General features: G+C 45.9%; 1 protein-coding gene across 2 annotated transcripts in view; it reads right to left on the bottom strand.

The window, feature by feature from the left end:
• Nucleotides 1-9,799: 9,799 nt before the first annotated feature.
• COP1 (COP1 E3 ubiquitin ligase) overlaps nucleotides 9,800-24,827 on the bottom strand; it is a 135,694-nt gene continuing 120,666 nt past the window's right edge. For both annotated transcript variants that reach the window (XM_061452048.1, XM_061452049.1), the window contains exons 19-20: nucleotides 12,878-12,922; nucleotides 9,800-10,921 (exon numbers count right to left, since the gene is read on the bottom strand). In XM_061452048.1, coding sequence (XP_061308032.1) covers nucleotides 10,904-10,921; nucleotides 12,878-12,922 — 63 coding nt within the window. In that variant the 3' untranslated portion in view covers nucleotides 9,800-10,903. The remainder of the gene's footprint in view (nucleotides 10,922-12,877; nucleotides 12,923-24,827) is intronic.

The following is a 24,827-nucleotide window of genomic DNA, read 5'->3' as shown; positions in this document are numbered from 1 at the left end:
TGCCCACCTGCATCCCTGAGCTTTGAGCATCCCCGCTATTCCCCCTGCATGTGCAGGGTGATGGGAATTCTGCCTTTGCAGAAGAAGTTTGTGAAATAGCATTTGTTCATCTTCCACCAAGAAAGACTGTTGAGAAGCTCTTATGCAGAGCTACATGCACAAAGCAAAACTGCCTCTTGGCAGCAGTGATCCTTACATGCATGCGAAGGAACAAGTTGGGGCTCCCAATCTGAATTACCAAAACCCAAAAAATTAAACATATGTCTCCATTCATCCAGGCAAGGATTTAGACGTCGTTACATCCTGATTCCATCTATTTCAATTACAGTCAAGGGCAAGCACTGCCTTCCCCACGCAGAGATCCTGGGAAGGCTGAATGGCCCTGGAGAGGTCTCCAGCCCACACAGTTCTTCCTGGGCAAGGAAGCACCCTGGCCACTGCATCCCCAGTGAGCTCCATAGCGGGGGTACTCAGAGCCTTGGGTGGATGCTCAGGGCCATGGGAGGATGCTTGGGGCTCTTGGGGATGCTTAGGGCCACGGGGTGATGCCTGGGGCCATGGCGGGGCTGAAAGTACCCTGAGTCACTTCTGCAGAAACTTGCAGCACACACAAGGGCTGCTGGTCCATGAATAATAAGAGGGAGCATACCATAAACTGGAGCAATATTAAAGAGATTTGACTGTAATTACAAAAGCAATAAACCCAAATCTTTACATCCAATCAAAGCCTCAAAATTATCTGCTATCATGTAATGGCTGAATGAAGGCGAGCACTGGCAGGGGCGTGGGGAACAGTTGCAGAGTCAGAAAACAGCCCTGCAAAAAAACCCTGGGCTTTGCTGCAAGGCAGCCCAGATACTTTATTGGTCCGTAGCGCCAAAGCTTCAATCCTCCTGGCAATGGGCAGGGAAAGCCTGTCCCCAGCTTGCTGCAAAGAGCTCCCTAGTGCAGGGTTCGTGTTTCTGAAGGAGAGAAGAAATACCTTGAGATGCTCCAGTGATGGGAAACGCCAGCAAGCCCAGGTGGGAGATGCTCTGGCAGCTACAACTCATGAAGGTGTCTTCATCTTTGAACTTGATGGTGAGCAGTTGTCATGGTTTAAACCCAGTCAGGCAACTCGTTCACTTACTCCCACCCCCCTTCTTTCCCTCCCCCTACTCCCAGAGGGATGGAGAGGAGAATCAAAAGAATGCAACTCCCACGGGTTGAGATAAGAACAGTTTAGTAACTAAGGTATAACACAAATCACTACTGCTACCACCAATAATAACAATGATAAAGGAAATAACAAGGGAAGAGAATACAACACCTCATCACCAGCCGACCAATAACTCGCAACCCCCCCCAACCCGACCGAGCACCGACCGATACCTCCTCCAACCCCGCAGTGTACCAGCCCTTCTGGGGCACTCCCAGTTACATCCTGGGCATGACGTGCTGTGGTATGGAATACCTCTTTGGCTAGCCTGGGTCAGGTGTCCTGTCTCTGCTTCCTCCTGGCTTCCCCTCCTCCCTGGCAGAGCATGAAGCTCACAAAGTCCTTGGCCAAACCAAAACATCCTTGTTATCAGCTCTGCACCCAGGCCAAAAGTCAAAACACTGCACTGCACCAGCTACCAAGAAGGAGAAAAATGACTGCTACTGCTGAACCCAGGACAGCAGTAAATGGCCTTGCTGTGAAGCCAGGGGAAGTTTGTCTTTTTCATGACAAAAGTTTGTCTAATGCATCATATGCAAATAATAAATACTAGTAGGATAGTATGGCACTGCTGTGAAGTTCAACTACTGCAGCAGGAGGGTCAAGCTGACATGGCTGTATATGCAGCTCTCAGTAGGAGAGGAGACCTTTCAGGAAACATCCAATAAACCCAAGGGCACGTGAGAAACCAAATAGTTATTTTTTTTAATTACACATTTTAAGGAAGGACACAGCTTTGACACTGAGAGCACTGAGACTTGTCTCGAGTTGTGAGAGGCACTAAGGACAGGCCAACTCCTGGCTCTAAGTGTTAGTCGGGTCCATCTTTCTCCATTATCAGTCATTCCTCAAGAATTCCTGGGAGGTCCCCAGAACACAGTTGCCCATGGGGCAGCACTGAAATCAGTCACTGCTGCTAGGAAAGCAGCTGCAAAGTCATGCCCCATCCTTGGGTTGCTTCTCCCCAGAATCATCTGCATGCCAGTGCATTCAACAGCTCATAAAGACAGTAAAGCACCTTGGATGGAGGTGTTGCTACTATGGAAGAAGCCATACTCCTTATTTCATCCTGATCTACAGTTGGATGAGCCACTTGGCTGCTGACACATCCACAATTACTGCTCTGAGATGGCCAGTGCCTGGACCCATGGGCTGGCAGGTCTATGGGCAGCACACTGCCCCAGTGGCAGGGAGCTTTGCCACTGTGTTGTCACCCCACAGCCTCAAAACATACTGCAAACTTGGGAAGCAGCTCATGGCACCTGTGCTCACTGGGATAGGTGCACCAGTCTGCCTGGAGGGCAGGTTGCAGGCAGCAGCAGGGGATTTGGGCAGGCAAAGTGCGATGAGTAGCCAGGGACCAAGAGGTGGCACTGGGTTGAGCATCTCCTCCTCTGGCCAAACACAACAGAACCTCTTTGGTGTGCCAAGATTCTTCCATGCAAAGCAAGCTGGAAATCTCTGCCTGCTCCCAAGGCCAATGCAGGGTGCCAAAAAAGGGTTTATTTAAGCCCAGACCCTCTTATCCTGGCAAAGCATGACAGCTCCTTGCTTGCAAAACACACTGGGTGCAATGGGTCATTGCATTCACTTCCGTTCTCCTCCTCTGTGCCCCTGCTCACCGCAGATGGTGCAGCAGCAAAGCCAACCTTAGCTGCTCAGAAATGCCCAGGACAGCCAGGTTCCCTCCCTGGGCGGGTGACACTTACTTGGTCTTCTCCCTTTCTCCACCTGTCTGGGGTAAGCAATGCCAGTGCTAACACTTTATCATCGTTAAACCTTCATTGTCATGATGAGCCCTTGCTTTCTCATCTGTCAGAGGCACCAGCCATGCAGAGAGCATCCCCATTACGAGAATAAATAGCCCTTAAAAGCAAAGGTAACTGGCAAACAGCCTCTAGGCGCTCAGAGCATCTGTTCAAGCAGTGAAGCCCCCTAACACCTCCTGTCTAGAATCGTTCTCCCGAGTCCCCTGCCTCCAAGACAGCAGCACTGACCCACCATCCACTGCCACTGAAACCCTTGGCTTTGCCTCCCTTCAAGGAGAGGCTTTGCACACTTCCAGATGGATAGCTACATAAACAGCCGCAGGGAAAACAGGCGCCCAGGGGATGTCGGTCCAAGGATTCTAAACCCTGACTTCCATTACTAAGAAGTGCAATATACTCTTGGCACAATCACTCACACGGGGCAGCCAAGTGGGAAGAATCCCCTTCCCCCTGTGCCCAAGAGGTCATCCCCCCAAAAACTGTCTCCTTCCCCCCATGAGAAGGTGGTGCCTTGGGGGTGCCCCATGACACACTGTGCTGGGGACATCCCCTTGCTGGTTGCATGGTGCTGCACTCCCTCTCCTTCCTCCTTCTAGGTCCAAGGGGCAAAGGCAGCTTCACAGGTCCAGTGGGACTTGCAGCAGCCCCCAGTGACATCGGGGCATTACAGATTCCTGGGTTTTTTTAGAATGCAAAACGCTCTTTACACCAGTATTACCAAGCACAAGGCTTTTAGATGTTACGTAAGTGTATTAAAGTAATCAAACCCCACATTCAGACTTCAAATCTGGCATTAAGATGAAACCCTGCAGCTCCATTCCTGTACAGCAGCCCTACAGACAAGACAAAAGAAAGATCTTTAACCCTTGTCTCTACCTTGGGATAAGGCCATGCCTTCCTACCTTTACCAGCAGGTTGGGCACATCCCAGGTACTTCATGTGCCCCCCTTTAGCTCACTTGTGCAGAGCTGCTTTTCTGTAGGAGCACCACATACCTGGAGTTTGCATGGGGGCAAATTCATGCCTATTTCATAGCAGGGTAAAACTGGGCCCAGGGGCAGCAAGAGTAAGGCAGGAATTACAAGTATGGCTCCCTTTGACCATCTGAACATTGCCATTGCTAACAGACTGGGGCTGGGGGCAGCCTGCAGGGTCTTGCCAAGCTGAGGGTGCTAGGGGGCAACTGTTTTGCAAGGAACTGGCACAAGTGTATTGGCATTTCCATCACTTGGCTGCACACAGGTTATTAGGAGAAAAAGATGATAAACAAAGATAAAGGAAAGAGAGCTGAGCATGCTGGCAACCCTTCTCCATCATTCCTTTTCTTCCCTAAGCAGATCAAATTATGACCTGAAATCACTGAATACATATTTTATTATGTGGATAATTTAAAGGATGAGGGTGAGACAGAGAATTCATAAGGTACAGTCATGTTAAAAGACAAAGAGATCCCATTAATCTCCTATGGGAAAGATAAAGAACAGGAGAAAAGAGGGGGGCCACAGGTTGTAATTGATGCTGCCCTCTCCTCCACCTTGCTCTGGGTGAGCTGGAATGCACAGGGATATCTTCTCACTAACATCCAGACATAAACTGCTCCTTAAGATTACACAAAACAGATGTAGCGCTCCCAGCTCTTCCCTTCGCCAGCAATGTAAACCTATCATTTCTCATCACATTTAAAGAGCTTAGCTCTTCTCCCCTGTGCAGAGCTGAGGAGCCTGGGAGGGCATTGGGATGCAGCCATGCCTTCCCACCAGCCCTGGGTACAGCTGCCCCATGTGCCCCCCTCCTAGGACATGTATCCACCATCCCACCGCTTGCTCGGGCTGGGCTGTGCCGGGGGCAGTGCTGTTGCGGTCTGCTGGCTTTGGCCCATTTCACCCCAGCTTGGGCACCCGTCTGGTGACAGCTCAAGCGTAATGCTCTTATGACTTTGAGAGGTCAGCCCTGCTTTGCTTCCCCTCAACCCCTCCTCTGCCCCATAAAGTCATGGGTTGCTCTGCGCTCCACAGATCAATGCCAGCTCCAGGGTGTGTTTTGTCCACCACGGGACTGGGGAATAGCTGCCAGCTCTTAATAATTGCTTTAATAACAATTAAAAAATTGCAAACCCAACTCTCTGTAAAACAACCCTATATACAGGTAGCTGAGCCCTGGCACTGGGCTGGGGGGGGGCACAAGGGCTTGTACATGTACCTCTGACCTGGGACACCAGTGACAGGACAGAAGCTGCAGGTCAGGGCTAGTGGCTTCAGACCAGCTCCTGCTCAGGAACAGGAGGATGAAAGAAGCGTATTTTCCACCTTAAAACACTTAAATCATTTAATGGGGATTTTGACAAGTCAGATTAAGCACTGTAATCAAGACAAAGTTGTTGTTGTTTAAATAAGGCCTCTAGGGACAAATCAGAGCCGCCGAGTGTTTTCCCTACCCAATCTTGCACATCTCATGGATGGAGGGACAGGCAATGGGATGGGGTTACACCTGCAGCACGAGGTGCTCATCCTCCAGCAATCACCATCCTCACTGTGGGGTCCAGAGAAGGAGATATATGGGATGGTCCAGTGCCTTCGCATCTCCACGGCTCCACCTGTCAGAGCCCAGCACTGCTTGTGGCTCCCTGAAGCCCCATGGTGACTGCCATCCCCCTCTGCGAAGATCATGATGCTGAGGGAATTATGATGAGTTAACCTTTAAATGAACACATTTAAATTCTGAATTAAATCCCTCTGAGGCTGCTCTCCCTGCCTGGCAAAGCTTCTGGCACAGTGAGAGGCAATGGGAAGGCCAGCAGGGCTGGAAGGGTGCATCAGAGCTTGCTGGTTTGCGTTGACTCGCACTGCTGGCTTGGTTTCAGCTGTCACATGCTATTACTCACACCTCCTAAGGATGGCCTTTAATTCTTTTCAACCTCCCCCCCCCCCTTCCCAAAAGTCTCAAAATTATTTTCCATTGCTGCCTGAATTTCAGGATTTTTCAGAGACCAAGAGACAGCGTGCTCCCCAGTGCTTGGAGCAGTGGAGGTGCCGAAGGATTTCAGGGAACACGACAGCTTTAGAGATGCTGATGGAGCCCACAACCCTCCACTACTCATGCAGGTGTCCAAGTGAAAGCCAGTTCCATTGCTCCTTACTGCCACATTTGGGAGTCAAACAAGAGCATTTAGGTTAATACACTGCTCCAAACAGACAAGGGAGACAGCAGCACCTTTAAGAGAAGGCAAAACTGGAAAAGAAATGAACCTGTGCCTCTCTCTGCCTTTGCCACTGCATGGATCAGAGGCTTTGTGCAAGCCACTGTCACACATGAGACTATTTTTTTTTTCCCCTCTCACTCCCCGATGAGCTATTTTGCACTGCAGCCTGCTGATGGTAGCAGGCATGTTGCACACACTTGCTACTGGATTAAAAGAAGCTATGATAGGTATGCAGAGCCCTCCTTCACCTGAAAGGTTCACGAAGCAGGGAGCCCTGTGAAATCCTGAGGTCTTAGAAGAACAGGAACCACCTTATCCCCTTGCACTGCAGATCAGCCAAGGAAGTTTCATAACTGGTTTTCTTTCTCTTAGTTTATTTTTAAAAGACGTAAAAATCCCTCACCTTTTCCCATTCCAAATAGTTTTTCCTGTTGCTTGATGTTAAGAGGATGAATTCTCATTTCCCCCCTGCTGAGTAATGATGGCCAACCATTGGCGAGAGACAGATTTAAGATACAAAAGATAAGCTGAAAAGATTTAAAATTTTGGCAAGATCTTCTCAACTGAAATGGCTGGTTAACATGTGGAGCAGAGGAAGAAGTCTTGCTTTAGTCCAACCAACCATTTAAATTCATTTATGAAGACATTTAAGAATACCCAAATATGGCCTTGTAGTTGTACAGAGGTAAGGATGAGTAGATCCTTGCCTCAGGAACGCATATGCAGCTCACTCTGAAAGCAAACCGAAAGCAAACTATACCATGATGATTCTTAGAAGGTTGCAGAGACTAGGGCTACCAGTGCCTCTCCAGAAGATTGAAGATACGGGCTCTGGTCTTTATGCCACAGACACTGCTATAATTCACTGCTTCCTATGTCTCAGTTACATCTCCCTTACAGCCAAACCCCTTAGTTCCTCAACATTTAAAGCAGGTGACAGTTTCTGACCTCCTACAGATGCTCCACAAGAACTCTACACCCATGACAAGTGCAGCACATGGCCTCTGCACTGCTGAGGGTAAGGGAAACCCCTCCTGGAAAGCAAGAGAGGAGGATCTTGTAAGGTTGGCCTCACAAAATCTCTTTGCAGGCAGTGGTGGGGACTGGCAGGAGGCAGGATGCAATTACCTCAGCTGGATGCCAGCCAGGACGCCGAAGTTAACACCACTGCCTGCACGCATGGATGCTGCTAACACAGGAGATCGTTTCTTCAAGGCGAATGCTGCAGTGAATGCTTTACTTCACCCCCAGACAGCTCCAGGTCTCTGCTGGGTATTTCTGGCCTCCAAAATGCAGCAAGAAAGGGAAGAGGACTATTGAGCAAGGAAGGAGTTAGATTTGCCTTTCCAATTATCCACTGTCATTATGACCTTCTATAGTTAAACAAAATTACCCTAAACAAACAAGACTCCAGCACTCAGGTCAAACGCTGGCATTAGCAGCTATCCACACTTAACTGCTGAAGAGCCCTGACATATTGATATTAAATTTTCCCTTGACCATCATTTTCGATTCCCTCCAGCACTGAACTTCTTTTTAGCAATGAGGCATGTTCCTCCTACTCTTCTACTAAATGCTTGAAAATTAATTAAAGAGGCTGTCTGGCCAGGCAGGGCTTTAAATTCCCTTTCTCAAAAAAAAAAACAACTCACCCAACACTTCTCACAGGGGGACAAGCACTGGAGACAAATCCATTCTGGAGCAGCTTCCAGCCAAGGGCTTTGTAACCCATTCTTTCAAAAGAAGAAAATGAGAATAAAGACTCTAAGGGCCCATCATCTGCAACTGATTTTTGCAAGGAGAGCTGCTGAGTGCTGGAACAGGTTTTCCAGAAGGACTTAAGAATCTCAATCCCTTGCTCACAACTTGTTCAGTTGTGAACATCTTCAAGCCCTGGAGCAACCCCATAGAAGTTTGAGTCAAGCCCTGCTCTGGGCAGGGGGTTGGCACAGAGACCTCCAGAGGTCCTTCCCAAACTCAATCATTCTCTGACTCTAAAAACAGGATGAAAATCATTTGTTGAGGAAGCAACTAATTAAAAAAAGTTATTGGCCAAATGCTATTAATCCCCCCCCCCCCCCCTTACACTAAGTAATTATATGCAACTTCATATGCCAACTGCAAAGAATTACCTGAAGGAAAGAAAATTAAGGAGATTAAAATTAGGAGTGTACCACTTGTGACAAAGAGACCAAGACAAAAAAAATGCCTAAACCCCCCTTGTGTTTATGAGCTGCTGTGTTTCTAATTAGGGCCAGACACTAAATTTGCATTTTATCTTGATTGAAACAGAATGAAAATGGAAAAAATAAAGGCAGCTGATGTTAAACTCTTCTTCCCTGCTTAATTCACAGAGTAACCTTACAGCATGCAAAATAGCTGTTTTTTAGTTCTTCTTTTAAGGTTGCAGCTTCGTCAGAGTGATTTCAATTTGAAACACGGAGGACCTTCAAGTAGGGGAAGAGAATGAATGAGGTCACCTGCCAAGCAGTGGTTGTGTAGCACGGAGCTGTGGTACAACAGCAGCTATAAGCAGCAGTGGCTGATTGCAAAATAAATTAGTAAGCATTGATAAACAAGCCAGAGGCTGAGAGGAACCCACACATGGAACCAGAGGAAGCTGCATGAGTGACGACCACTGCTCCTTGCACCAGCCCAGCCTTCAAAGCTGCCTGGCTGGGAAGGATGCCCAGCAGTCATGCAGCACCAAATCCTCTGAAAATGCAGCTAAATGGCAATCAAGCTAGTGCTCAGCAGGACGTGTCAGACAGCTGCCATCAGGCAGAAGGAACCAATTTTGTCTCCTTCTGCCACAGTGACTTCAGTGATTAACAGAATGGAGACCATCAGGTAGCACCTTACAGAAGGACACAAGCTAGTGTGCAGTCTTCTCTCTTCCCTCCTTCTCTCCTTACACTCACCGGCATAATAGAAACCAGCACACAGCATCTGGGGCCATCCACACCCCTTGGAACTGAGCATCACGTTTACTGTCAGTGGACAAGACTCTCCAGAAGCCAGCAGCAATTTTGGTGTGTTTCACACCCTTCTAGCTTTGAAGGAACATGTGTATCCCCTACAGCCCCACTAGAAACTGGCAATCAGAACAGAACCTAGTTTTGCTGTAAGGAATCATCCTTACTCTGTTCATATCCCCAAGAACATCCTTATTTTTCTTTCAGCTGTGACCAAAGGATGTGAGAAGACCACACAATCCTCCTGGGAAGATCATAATCAGGCTTTTAACACCTAGAGGACATGAGACACCTTTCACATGCCATCATTTACAGCTCCTTGATGGGTGGACCAAGACTGCAGCAGGGCCTTGCTTTGCTGACATGGAGAGTGAAGTCCCTGCAGCAACCCCAGTCTCGGAGGTACGAGGGAGACATACTGCAATGAATGAACACAGAGATTCTGTTTGCAAACCAAAATGCTTCCCACAGGTATCACTATCTACATTGCACCTTTACCACCCACAGCTAGGAAAAGATGCTACGCCCACCAATTCCACTTTCAAGCTTAAAGAGTTTTGGCAGCAATCCTGACAGCTCAGCATGACTGCTACTCGCAAAGACTGTCTGCACCTTCTTACCCGTCCCCCACCAATCCTGCTGACAAAGCAACATCGACTCAGCATCATGGTTTATTCCCCTCCATATGTACAATTAAGTTTATGCATGACCATTAAAAATAAGGCTACTTATATCATGGCTCTGAAACACATTACAAACCAACTCCATCCCCTCTCTTATTATAACATTCAAAACACTTGGCTTCCATGGTGTGCAGAGAGGGGCAAACACAACCAGACCACACGAGCAATTAAGTGGTGCAGGCTTTGGTAACTGTATCTAGAAGCTTCCTCCTCTAGCTGAGATAGTCAAACACAGCCAGGTCAGTGGGAGGGAGGTTGTTATACCACGTCTGGGTGAGGTCAGTTCAAGTCCCAGGCAACTGCAGGTCACCTCATCTCAGTACACTGCTGGTGGCAGGCAGCAGAGATGTGCAGGCTTACATGGATGTGGAAGGACAACTCCTCTCTTTTGGAGCTGCCCCTTTGGGTCAAAGCAGGCGCATATGGAGAGAAGAAAGGGGGAAAGCTGCCCTTCTCTTCTTGATGACCAGAGGACTTGAGTCTTCAGGGGTGTCAATCTGGGTGACGTTTCTCAACATTTAATACATCTAAAAAAATAATTAATAAATCAAAGGAACAAACAAACCATATTATTATGGGATCTCAAAGTGAATTGCTTGCATGTCCAGGTAAGGCTTAGAGACTTTCTTTTTTTTCCAGAGGGATGAAGAACAGTCCAGATGAAAGTAACTGGAGAATGTGCAACTCGGGACAGCCCTGTGTGGTTCTGTAAGCTCCCTTCCCAAGTAAATCTGTTCCCATATGCAACAAGAGAGAATCTTCAGCTTTAGCTTGTGGCTCAATAAATTTTATTATTCCTTTTAGTTTTTATTTAAAAGAATTTGTTTTCCTATCATAAAAATTAGACAACCATACCACCACCACCAGCAGCAAAGTCTGTGGAGTTAATGTTGATGGCAGACAGGTCACTGGTGTTTCCAGTGTCTCAGAATGTCCTAAGCAGTCCATAAATGGAAAAAAAACCAAACATGATGGTTTTGCGGAGGAACATCAAGGTGGTTTCGGTTTCTTGTCCTGCAGAGGATCCCAGAAGAATACTGTAGCAGGACCAAGCACCTCATCCCTTGAGAGAAAACCCTTCATACCAGCTCCAGTACCTGATTAGTAGGGAAAAAAGAGACATTTAGCATAGGAATTGATGACATTCATTATCTTCCTCATCAGCACATAGATCTCTATGACAAGACTGACCCTTCTGTTTCCATCCCTTACTCTGTTCACCAGCATGCAATAATAACACACAAATCAGATAAGCACTTGGCAAGAATCCCAATTTGGTGTCTGCTTGCACTAGGATAAATTATGGCATGAAGCAAAACCATCCACAGTTGCCTCATTTCCACTCATCCCAACCAACCAGCTATTGGAAGTTTTATAATAGACGACAAAATCTCTGATCATCCAGTCCTCTGTGCTCACGTTTCCCTTGTCCACACTAAGGTGGTGCAGCAGCCTCTGAAGGAATGGGCTAGAGACAGCAGAAGAAAAGTGACTGGGAGGGCTGTCACAGAAGGTATTAACCTGGTTTGGTTTTCCTGGGGAAAGCTTTAGAGCTTTAGCTCATGGGTACTGCCTGGCATGGCAATCTACCCCCAGACTGCAACTGGACCATTCCACCTCCCTCTGTGTGCTGCCAAAGGCAAATGGAAATACCAGGGATCTGACAGCCCTGTCTGTTTCCAGTTTTCTGTCCACCTTCTCTCATTAGCAAGTAAAATGAATGAGCAGAACGTCTCCTCTCTAATCATTCTCCTGCTGCTGCTGGATTCACTTTGAGACATCAAAAGCATCTGTGCATTTTGTCCATTTTACTAAGAAGGAAGTGACCAAAGTAATAAGCAGCCAATTTCAAAGCCTGCTAAATAAATTGCATATGAACAAGAGGCTACAGCATCACATGTTGCAACAGCAGGATTAACCAGGCCACTCGTAGCCTAAAAATAAGCTAAAATAAGTATATAAATATAAATATAAATATATATATATATGACATGCAGTCAACACAGACCACTTGGGGCTCTCCCCATTTCGGCCTCTTTTTTCATGTTGACTTTTCCCAGTAATGTTCAGACCAGCAACTCTGGTCCGGCTCCAGAAAGCTGCTACTGTCACAGGGATGTGAGGGGAAATCAGGATGAGGACCTCAGCTTCAATCCAGCATGTAACTTCGCAAACAGCATGCAAACTGCTCCATAAGCAGCTACAGAAAGCTGGCAGGGCTCTGAGCTACAAGCTTATGGCACTAACCACCAAGCCCGAAATGCATGGTGGAGGTCAAGGCTGCTGGGATAGTATTAGACCTGAGGTTCTCCAGAGGATCAGCACCAGCCTGGGTTTGGGCACTGATTTTATCTGGATGTCTGATAGGCACGTAAAGAAGGGCAAGGTCTCTTCCATATTACTTGACATTTCATGGATGGATAGAAATACATTGATTAGGCACTCAGGAAGACTTTTAATTCACATGCTGAAAACCTGGCAAAATGCTGGCACAGGGAGGTCTGTTGCTTTCACAAAACCCTGTGCTGGCAGCTGCTGTCTGTTATAGCCAGTCTGGGCACCAGGAGTAAGCAAAGTGAGGGAGCATTCCTCCTCATTTCAGACACTGCTCCAGCTGGCTGCACATCAGGAGCTCACCTTTCAGCTCCGCTGCACTCCACACTGGCAGCAGCAGTCAGAGGATGGGCTCTGGTTAACACCAACTGGTGAGTTAAATGCACAGCCTGCACTGCCCGAGAAACAGCCTGAGCCTGCAGGGATGCTTGTGCCAGACTCCCCATGCTACCAGGACCCCAAGGAGCAGCAGGATCATGGCAGGTGCTGGATGCCTGCCAGCAGCTTTTCCACACCTTGCTTTAACTGGGTTTCCTTGCTTGTGCACTGTCTGCTTGCTCCACCACATGCCACAGGCAAATACATCATTTAAATTACAGACTTTTACAGCTGAGATGCCCTCCTCTAATGGTTTCTCCTGGTCACACAATTTTTCTGACCTTGCTCTTTCCTAACAACAGATTCAAGTATTTAAAGAGGAGATGCATGAAATAACTTACCTTAATTGTACCCTGGCTGTTAGCAGCAATCAGCACGTTGGACTCCTGGAATAAAAGAAGAGGCACTATCACAGTCTGCCAGTGCAGACTTCCCCCCCGGTTTTGGAAGCAGCAGCAGAGAGCAGCAGTTTTTTATATCTTACACACTAGAAGTGTATCTAATTTCAAAGGGACTTAACTCTTCCCAATTCAAAGATGCTTTCGAGGCTGAAAGTCTTTATAAAAGTTCCTAGAAGAATTAGAAAGCCATAATCCTCAGTGCTTCTGCAGAGCTTTAAATCTCCACAGTAATTTACAAACATAAACCCTCACAGTCTCCTTGAGAAGTGGGCTAATAATAATAACAATAATTATATTAATCTTTTGGCAGCATATGGACAAAGGTCTCCAGCACCCTAACTACATCGACTTATCACCATGACAAACCCTATTTGTCTCTGTGGCCACGCAACGTCTCCCACAGCCAGGAGGTTTCAAACAAGTGAAATAAAAGAGAGAAGATTAGAGAGCAATAGCAGACAAATGCAGTTTGGAAGGGAAGATAAACATAGAGGGCTGCAGTCCTGCTTCATGCAGAAAGGCAGCATCTATTTACCTCCTGCCAACTGATGATGTTGCATTTGGAGATATCCTAGTTGTCTGCAAATTAATGGTCTCCTGCATTAGTCAGGGAACCCCCAGGCAAAAACTCTGCTCTTCAGATCACACTCCTGATGTGACCAGCAAGTGCAGATGCACCCTCCCAAACCAAAATTGCTCAGACTGGGGGAAAACAACATTGTGCCAATAAACCTTAAGCATTTAAGGGCTAGAGTGCTGACAACAGCCTTGGGGGTGCTGAAGTTGAACGACTGCTCCCAGACTGGTGTCCCACATGTGTCCTTGCACCAGCAGTGACAGTGTATGCTGTTGAATCTCCCACCATGAACTGTCTCCCCTAAAGACAGCTATCTTTTCTCAGACACATTTTAAAATTTTTCTCTCTGCTATCTATCCCCAAACTTGCTGCAATTATCCTATCACTTAACACATGCCTTTTTAATAGACTCAGTGACTAGAATATGCCCTGCTCCAAAGGGAGCAGAAAAGTAGCTCAACCCAGCCCCAACAGGGTTGCACGCTGCCACATGGTTTGTGACTTTGCACAGCCACCAGCTTTGAAGCAAAGGGAGAAAAACAGTTTTCAGGACAAAACCCCACTTACAAGGTAAAAGTAGCTTTGTGGTGGACCACTGGGCTAATTGTTATAGATAGATTTAATCACCCTGGCACAATCATTAGGGGATTAGTTAAGACTTCTGATATTATCTCATCAATGATCCTCCAACTCAAAGCTCCTGAAAAGAAAGTATAGCCTTGAAAGGACGCATATACTTCAATTTCCATTAATTTGGTGACCAAAAACGTCTAATCCTGTGAACTGCTCAGCTTCTGATTAATAACATTAAAATCAAAACCCAGCAGGGGAAAGCAAATACAAATATCCTTTGGGGACTAAACCAGGGACCATGATACCTGGTAGGATTTTGGAAGCAAGGGAGAGGGACTGGCAGGTATCTAGTGTATACTGCAAGACTTGAACTCCTGAGTACAGATGATACAGGTTTGAATGATTCCTGTTTGCACTGTGAGTGACTGGTGATTTATCCAGCTGCTGCAGTCTGCTGGGGTACCACTGTAAATGAACTCTGGTTGAATGAACAGTTTTACCTGCTAAATAAAATAAAAATGCCAGAGGGTAATGTACTCTCACTCCTTGTTCTTCAGAAGCCACTGTGGGTTTTTTTTCAGCAGGGTCTGAGCTAATCACCGCTCTGCTGCTTTCACCCACAACTGTGAGATGCAAACAGGAGCAGACAGCAGCAAAATTAGCACCAGATCTGTCATCGAACAAACAGTGACTTGCTTATTAAGGCACTCTAGCACTGCTTCCCTGGGAACACAGCTAAGTAACTTGTTTTTAAGCCTCTAAAGAATCAATTCTCTTCCTTTCGTGTTGCCTGTAAAACAGCCAATATATTCAACATATTAAACACCTAAGCAAGTCATGAAGTTGCTTACATCTGTAGGTTTGTAATTTGTGACAGCCACGTGCATGTCAAACCAATCTTTTTGCCAGGACATGCATTAATGGAGTCATCACATCCGCAAAAGATAACCACCATAAGCAATAACTACTTCCCCTACTGCATCACTACAAGCATCTGTATCTCTCAGGCATAAAAACAGGATATCATCATCCATTGTGGTTGCATGTTTTACTTTACCATAATCGCTTGATGTTTCTATGCACGGCAAGAAAGTTGAAAAGCTGGCCTTCGTCATCCCTCTTTCTGTTGTCTGCAGGAGCCACAAACTCCAAAAGCAGAGGCAGGGGGCATGCTGGAGGTCCACCCTGACCACATAGACCTACTCTGAAGAATTCAGTTATTAAAATGACTCCTGTATGCATGCACCTCCTCCTATGAGTGGTTAGCACCTGTAGCCCTTCTTAACAGGAGAGGCAGAAGGTGGCAGCTGCCTTTGCTAAAAGAAGGTTGAAGAAAAAAAAAGAACACACACATACACACACCCCACAGCCACCCCAAGAATCAAGAGAGTTTACTGCCTGGCAAGTAATGGCAGTTTGTTCCATGCAGTTGCTAATCTCAAGTATTACTGAACCCCAGTGGAAAGCCACCAACCTGTGTAACCTGGCAACCTCTCCTCTACACATCAGGCAGATAAGGAGCGATCAGTGGATATGTGACAAAGTACACTCAGGTCCCCTGCAATGAGGTAACATGGCATCTCAAACAAGGTGGGGACAGCTATAAAATTGACAGGAAATAGTTTAAGAGTTTTGGTCCTGTTAAATCAATAGAAAAGAGCAAGGACTCTAAGGATGTCAACAGTATGCATTTTCTTGCCTCTTGGCATTACATATGAATTTAGAGAGATTGACAAATGTAGGTGCACCTCAGGACTCGTGTTAAGATTAATATAGTGTGCAGGTCCAGAACTGCTCTAAGATGTTCCAGGGCTAAGTCCTGTACTAAGACTTATGAACAGCCTTCCACATGTGCTGACTTTTTCCTTGATTGCAGAGACAGTATTATGGGAAACGTGAAGGACAGTTTCTTGACACTGGAAAAGACTCCACCACTTTGTTATTGCATGCACATGTATCCACGCAGAGGTTGTGTTAGGCAAAATGAACTCACAAATCAAAGACAGAGCAGATAGAATCACCCCTGTCCTGAACCTGACACATCCCTGTTCTCTTGGATCTGGCACTGGATGAACATGACTAGTGCATCCACAGGAACTTTGGAGCATTTGCCCTTGGGACTTGAAGGGACTTTCATTGATTGCACCAAAATAAGAAATTTCTGCAGCACATTTTTGATGGCAAAGAAAAACAAAATCAAATTTAGGACCTTCCTGAGTATATGAGATACCTGCTACATTCATCATTCGAGGGAATTATTTATCTGGTGACAGCTGGGTTTTTGAAGCACACTGATTTTCTTCTCTTCTAGATGAGCCCTCTACTTGGATGGCCCTGGGGAAGCAATTTGTACAGGGAAGAGAGGGAGAAGAAGGAAAGTCTGGCTGACTGCTGGTATTCATCCAAAAGCAGTTGGCATTAAGAGAATCAGGAATGCTCTGGATGTTTTGTGAAGCTTGAGGAAACTCAGCTGAACAACTGAAAAGTTACCAGAGCTGCTTCAGTGTGACAGGGAGTAGAACACAGCTGAGGTTGTAGCTCTTCCTTCTTTACACCTTTTTGCAAGAAAACACAGGGGAGGTGGGGTGCAGGACTAAATGAACATCACCCCAGAAGGACAGCTGCTAAAATTATGCACACCTCTCCTTGGAGGAACATGTGTTGATACCCAAGCAGACTCGACTCTATGGAGCAATAGAAAAATCCAGACAGACCCTCTAGCTAAGCTGTAAAACCATTCTCCCAGGAGCTGCAAGACTTATCTCTAGCCATACCTCTTCTTTAATAAAGAGGCATTGTGGACACCTGCCTGCAGCCACAATACTCCAGGAATTAAGCACCCCTCTCACCACTGGGTTTGTGAAAAGTCACAGCTGAATATTCTATTGTCTTCCTTTCCTGACATGGAGAGCCTGCCCCAAAGGGGCTCAAAACAGGCAAGATGTGCACAAATCACCTGCATTTCACCTGCAGGTCACTGCCATGGACTTCAAGAGAGCAGACTTTGGCCTCTTCAGGAACCTTCTTTGTAAGGTTCCATGGGATACAGCCCTAGAGGGCAGGGGGGCCCAAGACTCTTGGTTGATATTCAAGGATCACCTGCTACAAGCTCAGGCATGCCGCATCCCAACTAGAATGAAGTGCAGCAGGAGGGCCAGGAGACCTCCTTGGATAGATAACAAGCTGCTGAGGAAACTTAGAGGGGAAAAAGAGGCTTATAAAAGGTGGAAGCAAGGACAGGAGGCCTGGGAAGAATACAAGGATTTGTCCGTGAAGATAGGGACTAGGTTAGGAAAGCTAAGGCTCAGTTAGAATTAAACTTGGCTAGGGATGTGAAAGATAACAGGAAGGGATTCTATAGATATACTGTGAATAAAAGAGACTAGGAACAATGTGGGCCCTCTCCAGAAGCTATCAGGAGAACTGACTGCCCTGGATTTGGAGAAGGCTGAGGTTCTTAATAACTTCTTTCCCTCAGTCTTCACTTCCAGGTGCACTGGCCACACCACCCAAGTCTTGGAAGGCAGATGCAGGGACTGTGAGAATGAAGACCCTAGGCCCACTGTAAGAGGATCAGGTTAAAGACCATCTTAAAAATCTGAACGTGCACAAGTCCATGGGACCTGATGAAATCCATCTGGGGGCCCAGAAGGAGCTGGCGAATGAAGTTGCTAAGCCACTGGCCATTATATTTGAAAAATCATGGCAGTCAGGTGAAGTTCCTGATGACTGGAAAAAGGGAAATATAACCCCCACTTTTAAGAAGGGGAAAACGGATGACCCAGGGAACTACAGACCACTCAGTCTCACCTCTGCAAAGTTTAACCATGACAAGTGCAAGGTCCTGCACCTGGGTTGGAGCAATCCCAGGCACAGCTACAGGTTGGGCAAAGAAGAGATTCAGAGCAGCCCTGCGGAGAAGGACTTGGGGGTGCTGGTTGATGAGAAAATGAACATGAGCTGGCTGCAGTGTGCGCTCGCAGCCCAGAAAGCCAACCGTATCCTGGGCTGCATCAAAAGGAGTGTGACCAGCAGGTCCAAAGGAGGTGATCCTGCCCCTCTACTCTGCTCTCGTGAGACCCCACTTGCAGTATTGTGTGCAGTTCTGGTGTCCTCAACATAAAAAGGACATGGAACTGTTGGAACAAGTCCAGAGGAGGGCCATGAGGATGATCAGGGGACTGGAGCACCTCCCATATGAAGACAGGCTGAGGAAGCTGGGGCTGTTCAGCCTGGAGAAGAGAAGGCTGCATGGAGACCTCATAGAAGCCTTCCAATATCGGAAGGGGGCCTATAGGGATGCTGGAGAGGGACTCTTCATTAGGGACTGTAGTGATAGGACAAGGGGTAACGGGTTAAAACTTAAACAGGGGAAGTTTAGGTTGGATATAAGGAGGAAGTTCTTTACTGTGAGGGTGGTGAGGCACTGGAATGGGCTGCCCAAGGAATCTGCGAATGCTCCATCCCTGGCAGTGTTCAAGGCCAGGCTGGACAGAGCCTTGGGTGACATGGTTTAGTGTCAGGTGTCCCTGCCCATGGCAGGGGGTTGGAACTGGATAATCTTAAGGTCCTTTCCAATCCTAACTATTCTGATTCTATGATTCTATGATTTCTGCCCCCTGCCTTTAACGTAACCTTTGTGAGACCATTCCTCCTCCATTATTCCACATATACCAGGTCCTTAAAGTGAAATTCTGAAGCTCACACTGAAGGAAAATTTGGAGCTTGCTCTACGCAAGAGGAGCAGCCTGGACACTGCCTTTGAAACATCTCAGTTCCCTTGTTAGGAGCAAAACTGTGAATCAGAACATTTCTATGTGAATGTAACCAACACTTCCATAGTTTGTAAATGCAGTAGTTTTGAGAAAGCTAATCTTACCAGGAACAGAGTCAGAGTACTTGAAGGCTGGGAACTGCAGTGGATAGCTAACAACCACAGCTTTGACCACAGAAGCCAGCATGTAAAAGCTGCAGCATCACTCCTCCATGCTGTTAGCCCAACAAAACTGGTCTTTAAACAAACTTATCCAATTGTGTTTCTTGCAAGGCTGAGGAAGGAAGAAAGTTTGGCTAATAGAAAGTGGTACAACACAGACTTCTATTTTGACACTCACTCCTAAATTCTAGAGATGCCAGCAATAATGCAAGGGGCTGAAAAAATTGTTCTTTAGGATTATAAAGATGCCAGTGTTGAAGCAAGATGAGTCTCCAAGTTATATGTGCACATGTTCAAGTGACGGACTGGAAACAGTATTTAGGACTTTCACCATATTATGAACAATTACAGGCCATGAAGCTTGTGCCTCTTTTTTACCCCTCATTTTCTGCACAAATAGAGCATATTCACCTCAAACTTTCAGCTCAGTCATCGAGATAAGCATGAATTGTATGGATTTTCAGCTAGGTTTGCTCTATAGATTCACAGTTAGGATCCTTAAAGATCTTATCTTAAATTAACAACTTCTCACCTTCCCACCCCAGCAGACATTTTTGCTAACAAATGGCTGGTTTGTCAGCAATTCTCTTTCAAGCAGACGGACTCATTGCCATGAACAACCTCACAGCCCTGAACACTTGCTCAAAGAGACTGAAGCCTAATTAAAAGCAAAGTTGTTGATACAATGGGAAAATACACTGGGTGAGAAAGCTTGCACTGAAGTGGCCATTGCCTTATGTTATATATAGGCAGAATAAAAGCATGTAATTTCACTACATGTAGTGCTGTTCGTACAGAAAGCCCCTTCTTTAAGTAAAACCACACAGTCTTTACTGAAGATGGCAACTATTAGTCAGGTGCTATCAAAACATCTGCAAGACGTATTTCACCAAAGCTTTTCCCATTGACAAAACATGCAAAGTCTTTTCATACAAAGTATGTGAAATCAGTTCCCCAAAAGACCACCGCTGCTTGACTTCATCTTGTAATTACCAGATTCTAATGGCTTTTCACTGAAATTCCCCTGAGACCTGGTTATTTTCTTGCTATATGACTCAAATCAGGTTTTGTTTTCAAAAGAAAATTACAAATTCTAACCTAGGAAAGACGATAAACCTCCAGTGTACAAAAATCAAGAGATTTTTAAAAGCTAAACTGGTAGATTAGATCTCTTCCCAGCAGGGCAATATGCCGCACACAGAATTTTGTTTTCTTTTTACCACTGCTGCGATACGCTGTTGTCAATGAAGGGGTGCATGGTGGGATAGGTAAAGCAGCGCACAGCCCTCTACCTCCATGTGTACCGGAATTTATTTTATATGTCATCACACTCACCTAACATTAATCCCTTTTGGGAGTATTATCTATACTGTGAACATCAGGCCCAAACAGAAATTAGTTACTTCTTTAGACCCAGCACTTCTTTAAAGAATGAAGTCTTACATACAAAATATATTGCACCAAGACTTCAGGAGCAGCCAGCTCTAGGTTTTAAACACAGAACAGAACACACATGCCTAAACCATGTCTTTTAATTCTTAGAAACTGTATTTCTATCTCATTCTGAAGGTAATTCCTTTGTACACACAGAGATAAGCCTCCTTAGGCTTATCTGCCTCCCACTCCCCCAAGCAACAACTCAATATCTATTGAGTTGAAAGAGGTCTCACCTGTGCTTCCTTCTAGATCCAGCTGCAAATACACGATCTTTTGAGTTTTTAAGTTTATAAATGCTACACAGTAGAACCCACATAACAAAGATATTTTCTTAACACACTAACCCGCAGATTTACCAATGACAGCACTCCTTTGGCTTGCTTTGTATAGAAAGGCTTGACTACAACCATATGCACAGGCATATAGTTTCTTCTCATGTAAGAATTCATTGACACACTATAAAGGGGAAAAAAGCTTTCAAACAAATTAGTGTTTTCATCACCCTATCTCACACAGAAACCGCAGCTTCTGCACAAGATAAAGCATGTCTTGCTAGGAAGTGTTCAGGGAGAAATCCAGCACCTCCCCTCCTTTTTCTTCAATTCCAGACCTTAAACTCTGTACCAGGGATGCTTTTATCAAAATGCTTCCACATCTGCTATTTTCTAACCGTGACTCTCAATACACGAATATATCGCTCTTTCCTGCTCCCTGAAGAAGCAGTGTTCTCATTTTCAGATTTTACATTTAATGCATTTTTCTACTTCTATTCAGACCAAGCTCAGCACAAGAAGATGCTGTAGAACTGGAAGCTTATTTGTTATCATATAAACCCAGGTCTCTGTATTCATAGCACATGGGTGCCCAGAGGAAAGCAGCCCCAGGCTTGCTCCAATGACACACTCAAATAAGTAGTAAGCTATCTCTCAGCCAAGTGAGAAATCACTTTTTAGTGATTTAGCATACCATGACCTTTCTTTTCAGCATGCAGCTCTCAAGAAAACAAGATCAACAAGGCAACTAGACCAGGCTAGAAGAAAACAGAAGTACGCATGCGTACAGTGCTGCACACAGACACCAATTTGCTTGTTTCTGCAGTCTTCTCAGTTCAGGATGGAAATAGAGGCCACGACTGATGGAAAGAGGGCAAAGAAAGTTCTGCAAAGGCAGAAGAGCCAGCCAGCAAAGCCCACCCCAGGACTTTTTGATACATTAAACACAACTGCCTCTGTATTTTAGTCATTTTGGAACAAAACTGGTTTTGATGAGCACCTAATTTATTTGGAATTCAAGATGAAAGCAAAGCAGACAGCTTTAACAGCTGTTGCACACTCCCCATAAGGTAAGGTAGGGACATGTGTTAACAAATTATGCTGGCATTAACTCTCCTCTCACCAAGGGCAAGTCTTCTCTTCCTCTATATGTGGGAATATTAAGCTTCACTGCCCATCTAACTGTGACAAGGTCTCTACTACTTTTCCTATGGTTGTATATCCTGGGATTTCAGACACTCCCCATAAACAATATGCACAAGACCTCGAACAAAGCAGCAGCAGTATATAAATACAGCTTGCAATAAGCCTACAAAAAAAGCATACATAAACATGCAACACATTAGCATCAATACTGCAAAACCACAGGAAATGGCTAGGCATTAGTTTAGTGAAAACAGCTTTTAGCATCTATTTTCTTGATACTTAAAGCTTCCTAATATTCATTTGGCAATTCTACATAATGCAATGATGTACATTGCTTGACAACTGCACAATCCAAGACTTGCATTCCTACCGCTGATACATTCCTCTTTTCTACTGTTTGTTGCAGTCAGTCATTACATCATTCTAGAGATGATGAATTTAATCTCCCCCTCCCCCCCCCAGCCAAAGTCATGCTGCCCTGCCCACCTCTGCTGTATGTAGCAAACCCAAGCCCCATTGCTTATGTCTCCTTTCCAAACCCACAAGGGAAACAAAATGCGTGATCTGAAGAATTGGCCACCAACCCACATGAGAGTATTCAGAAATGGGCTCTAAATCTGGTAGGTTTAGATTTTGATTTTGTGCAGACCAATGGCAAACCATCAGGGATCAGAAAAATAAACAGAAATCAGCAGAATATGAAAAAACCTTTTCAGTCCAGATACCATGAATTAGACAGACAAGCAATACACCTTACAAGCAGAGCCTACCGTGAGTGCTACACAGCCCAGTCCTGAAGCACAGCAAGGACCACCCCTCCCAGCTGCTGCACTGGGAAGGAATGGATGCTCTCCTGCGAGATGCTAGAAGACATCCTTTCCTGTGCCTCCCAGCTCCTCGGTCCTCTTTAACTTAAAACACACTCCTTGCCCTACCGTGAAAAGCAAACTTCAATTTGTTCAAGTAGTTGGTTCTCTTATGCCTCTCTCACACTCATGATGTGTTTCTCCCATCCCTTTTACCTTCTCTACTCTTCTTTCTTCTCCTTTTTGTCAAGTCAGTGCTTTGTCTTCCAGCTCAACTGTATCCAACATGCCTCAGTTGCTCATTTCCCTCTTTCAAATCTTCTTCACACTTGAGTCAGCAATTTCCTAGCTTGTGCAAGAAAGCTTTCGTCTTTCCCAAACCATCTGTCCCACATCCTTTGGGGGATCTGTATTTGCGAGATCATTGTCCCTTGCATGTCATCTCTCATCAAAACCCTACTTTCAGCACTTGTTCTTGAGTTTCAACTGCCTCTTCTACAGTACTATACACATCTTCCCATATCCTTCTCCCTCCCCTTGTAAATCCACCTTTGAAAATTCTACTTACAGAACAGTTCCCTTTTCTTTCCAACCCTTCTGCTTCCAGCATATTAGCACTGGCACAAGATGGGCACACCTTCCTTGGATTTAGAAAGGGAACACATGACAGTTAACCTTCCACTTTGGTCCCAGTATCCAATCAACCAACTCTATATACTCCCACAGGCTGTCTTGTTTTCTCAGCTCTGTACTTGTAGGTCCCTGAACTCATTACTACACTGTTCCTCTGGTCCCTGCCTGGGCTGTCAACTAATTCCCACATCTGCCTAGATAAAAACTAGAGGATAGAAGAATACAGGGAGACAGAAAGCTTACAGTTAGAGACTGAAACACCATGTTATTCTGTGGCAACAAGCTGCTGACGGGCCAGGAGCTTTCACCAGGAGAAGGTCACCCACATAAGCAGCCTTGCAGATGCACACATTCCCCAGACACCCTTTCTTTCATACTTTTTCCTGATACACAATAGCTAATACCGCATGTCAGGGGCCATGTTGAAGTGGAGCACACTCCTCTCTAGAAGGCTGACAAATGGTTTCCAAGCTGGGCCAAGAGAGATCACTGCTAGATGACACATCTCCTGTGCTCTGTGAAGCACAATGCAGCATTGATGCTGCCAGTGACTTTCCTGAAGTTCAGATCCTGTTATTAAATCAGTCCCTACATAGAAATTCTATGAAATAATCTATTAGCTGGTCCAGCTCCTGCCTCCCTTCCTCTCCCAGTGCCATTAGTTTCAATCTCTAAATAGCCGAATGATACAGGCTTAAAACTGACCCAACCACCTTGACATTAATATTTTAAATTATTAAGTCTTGGTTCTCTAATGCCAATAAATCATTTATATGTGCACTTTTAATTAACAGTCCAATCACTAAAAACAACTTAGCATTCACATAGCACATTTTATCAAAGGAACCAAAGACACATTACAACATTAATTGAGTGTAACAAATGCCATGGTGAGGTAGCTAAGTATTATCCTACTTTGACACGTGGGGAAACTGAGGCAACACAGTCAGTGGACTTGCCCAAGGTTAATCCAGATGTTCACAATGAAGTGCTGAAGAGAAAAAGCATGGAGAAATACCACTGAGATTTAACTCTCCTAATAAGCATTCCTCTCCTGAACTGCAGTATCGGGAGAGCGGTGAACAGAGTGGGTCGAGGCAGTTTGCGTAGGCAGGCGAGCAGGATGGTGAGCACTCGTCGTATGACCAGGGCCCAGTCTGGGAGCTCTGCTCTGGCTGCCCCGGAGGTGGCCAGCATAGGCACCCAGACACAGCTGATGAGAGGGGAGGCTGCAGTGCAGAACTCAGGGTGTAGAGACTGCCTGCACTGGTCTGGTGAGGGGAGGGTGCACAATGGGCAGGGCTGCACTAGGTGTTCCCTGGTGGAGGTCTTCCTGCAGCAGGTGGCTGAGCTGCGGGATGCTGTTAATAGACTGCGAGATGTCAGGGAAGCTGAGAGTAAGCAGGAATGCTTGCTCCCGGCCCAAACTGTGCAGGGGCCTCAAGCTTCACCTCTAGCTCATGAAGGAAAGAAGGAGACCGTTAACCTGTGAGGCTGGGAATTAGTGACA

Source organism: Pezoporus flaviventris, unplaced genomic scaffold, assembly GCF_033815535.1.
Source record: "Pezoporus flaviventris isolate CSIRO_AGI_PZ_B2104156 unplaced genomic scaffold, CSIRO_AGI_Pfla_v1 ptg000013l, whole genome shotgun sequence".
Lineage (NCBI taxonomy): Eukaryota > Metazoa > Chordata > Aves > Psittaciformes > Psittacidae > Pezoporus > Pezoporus flaviventris.
Note: the sequence above shows the minus strand (reverse complement) of the source record. Positions and strands in the feature narration are given on the sequence as shown.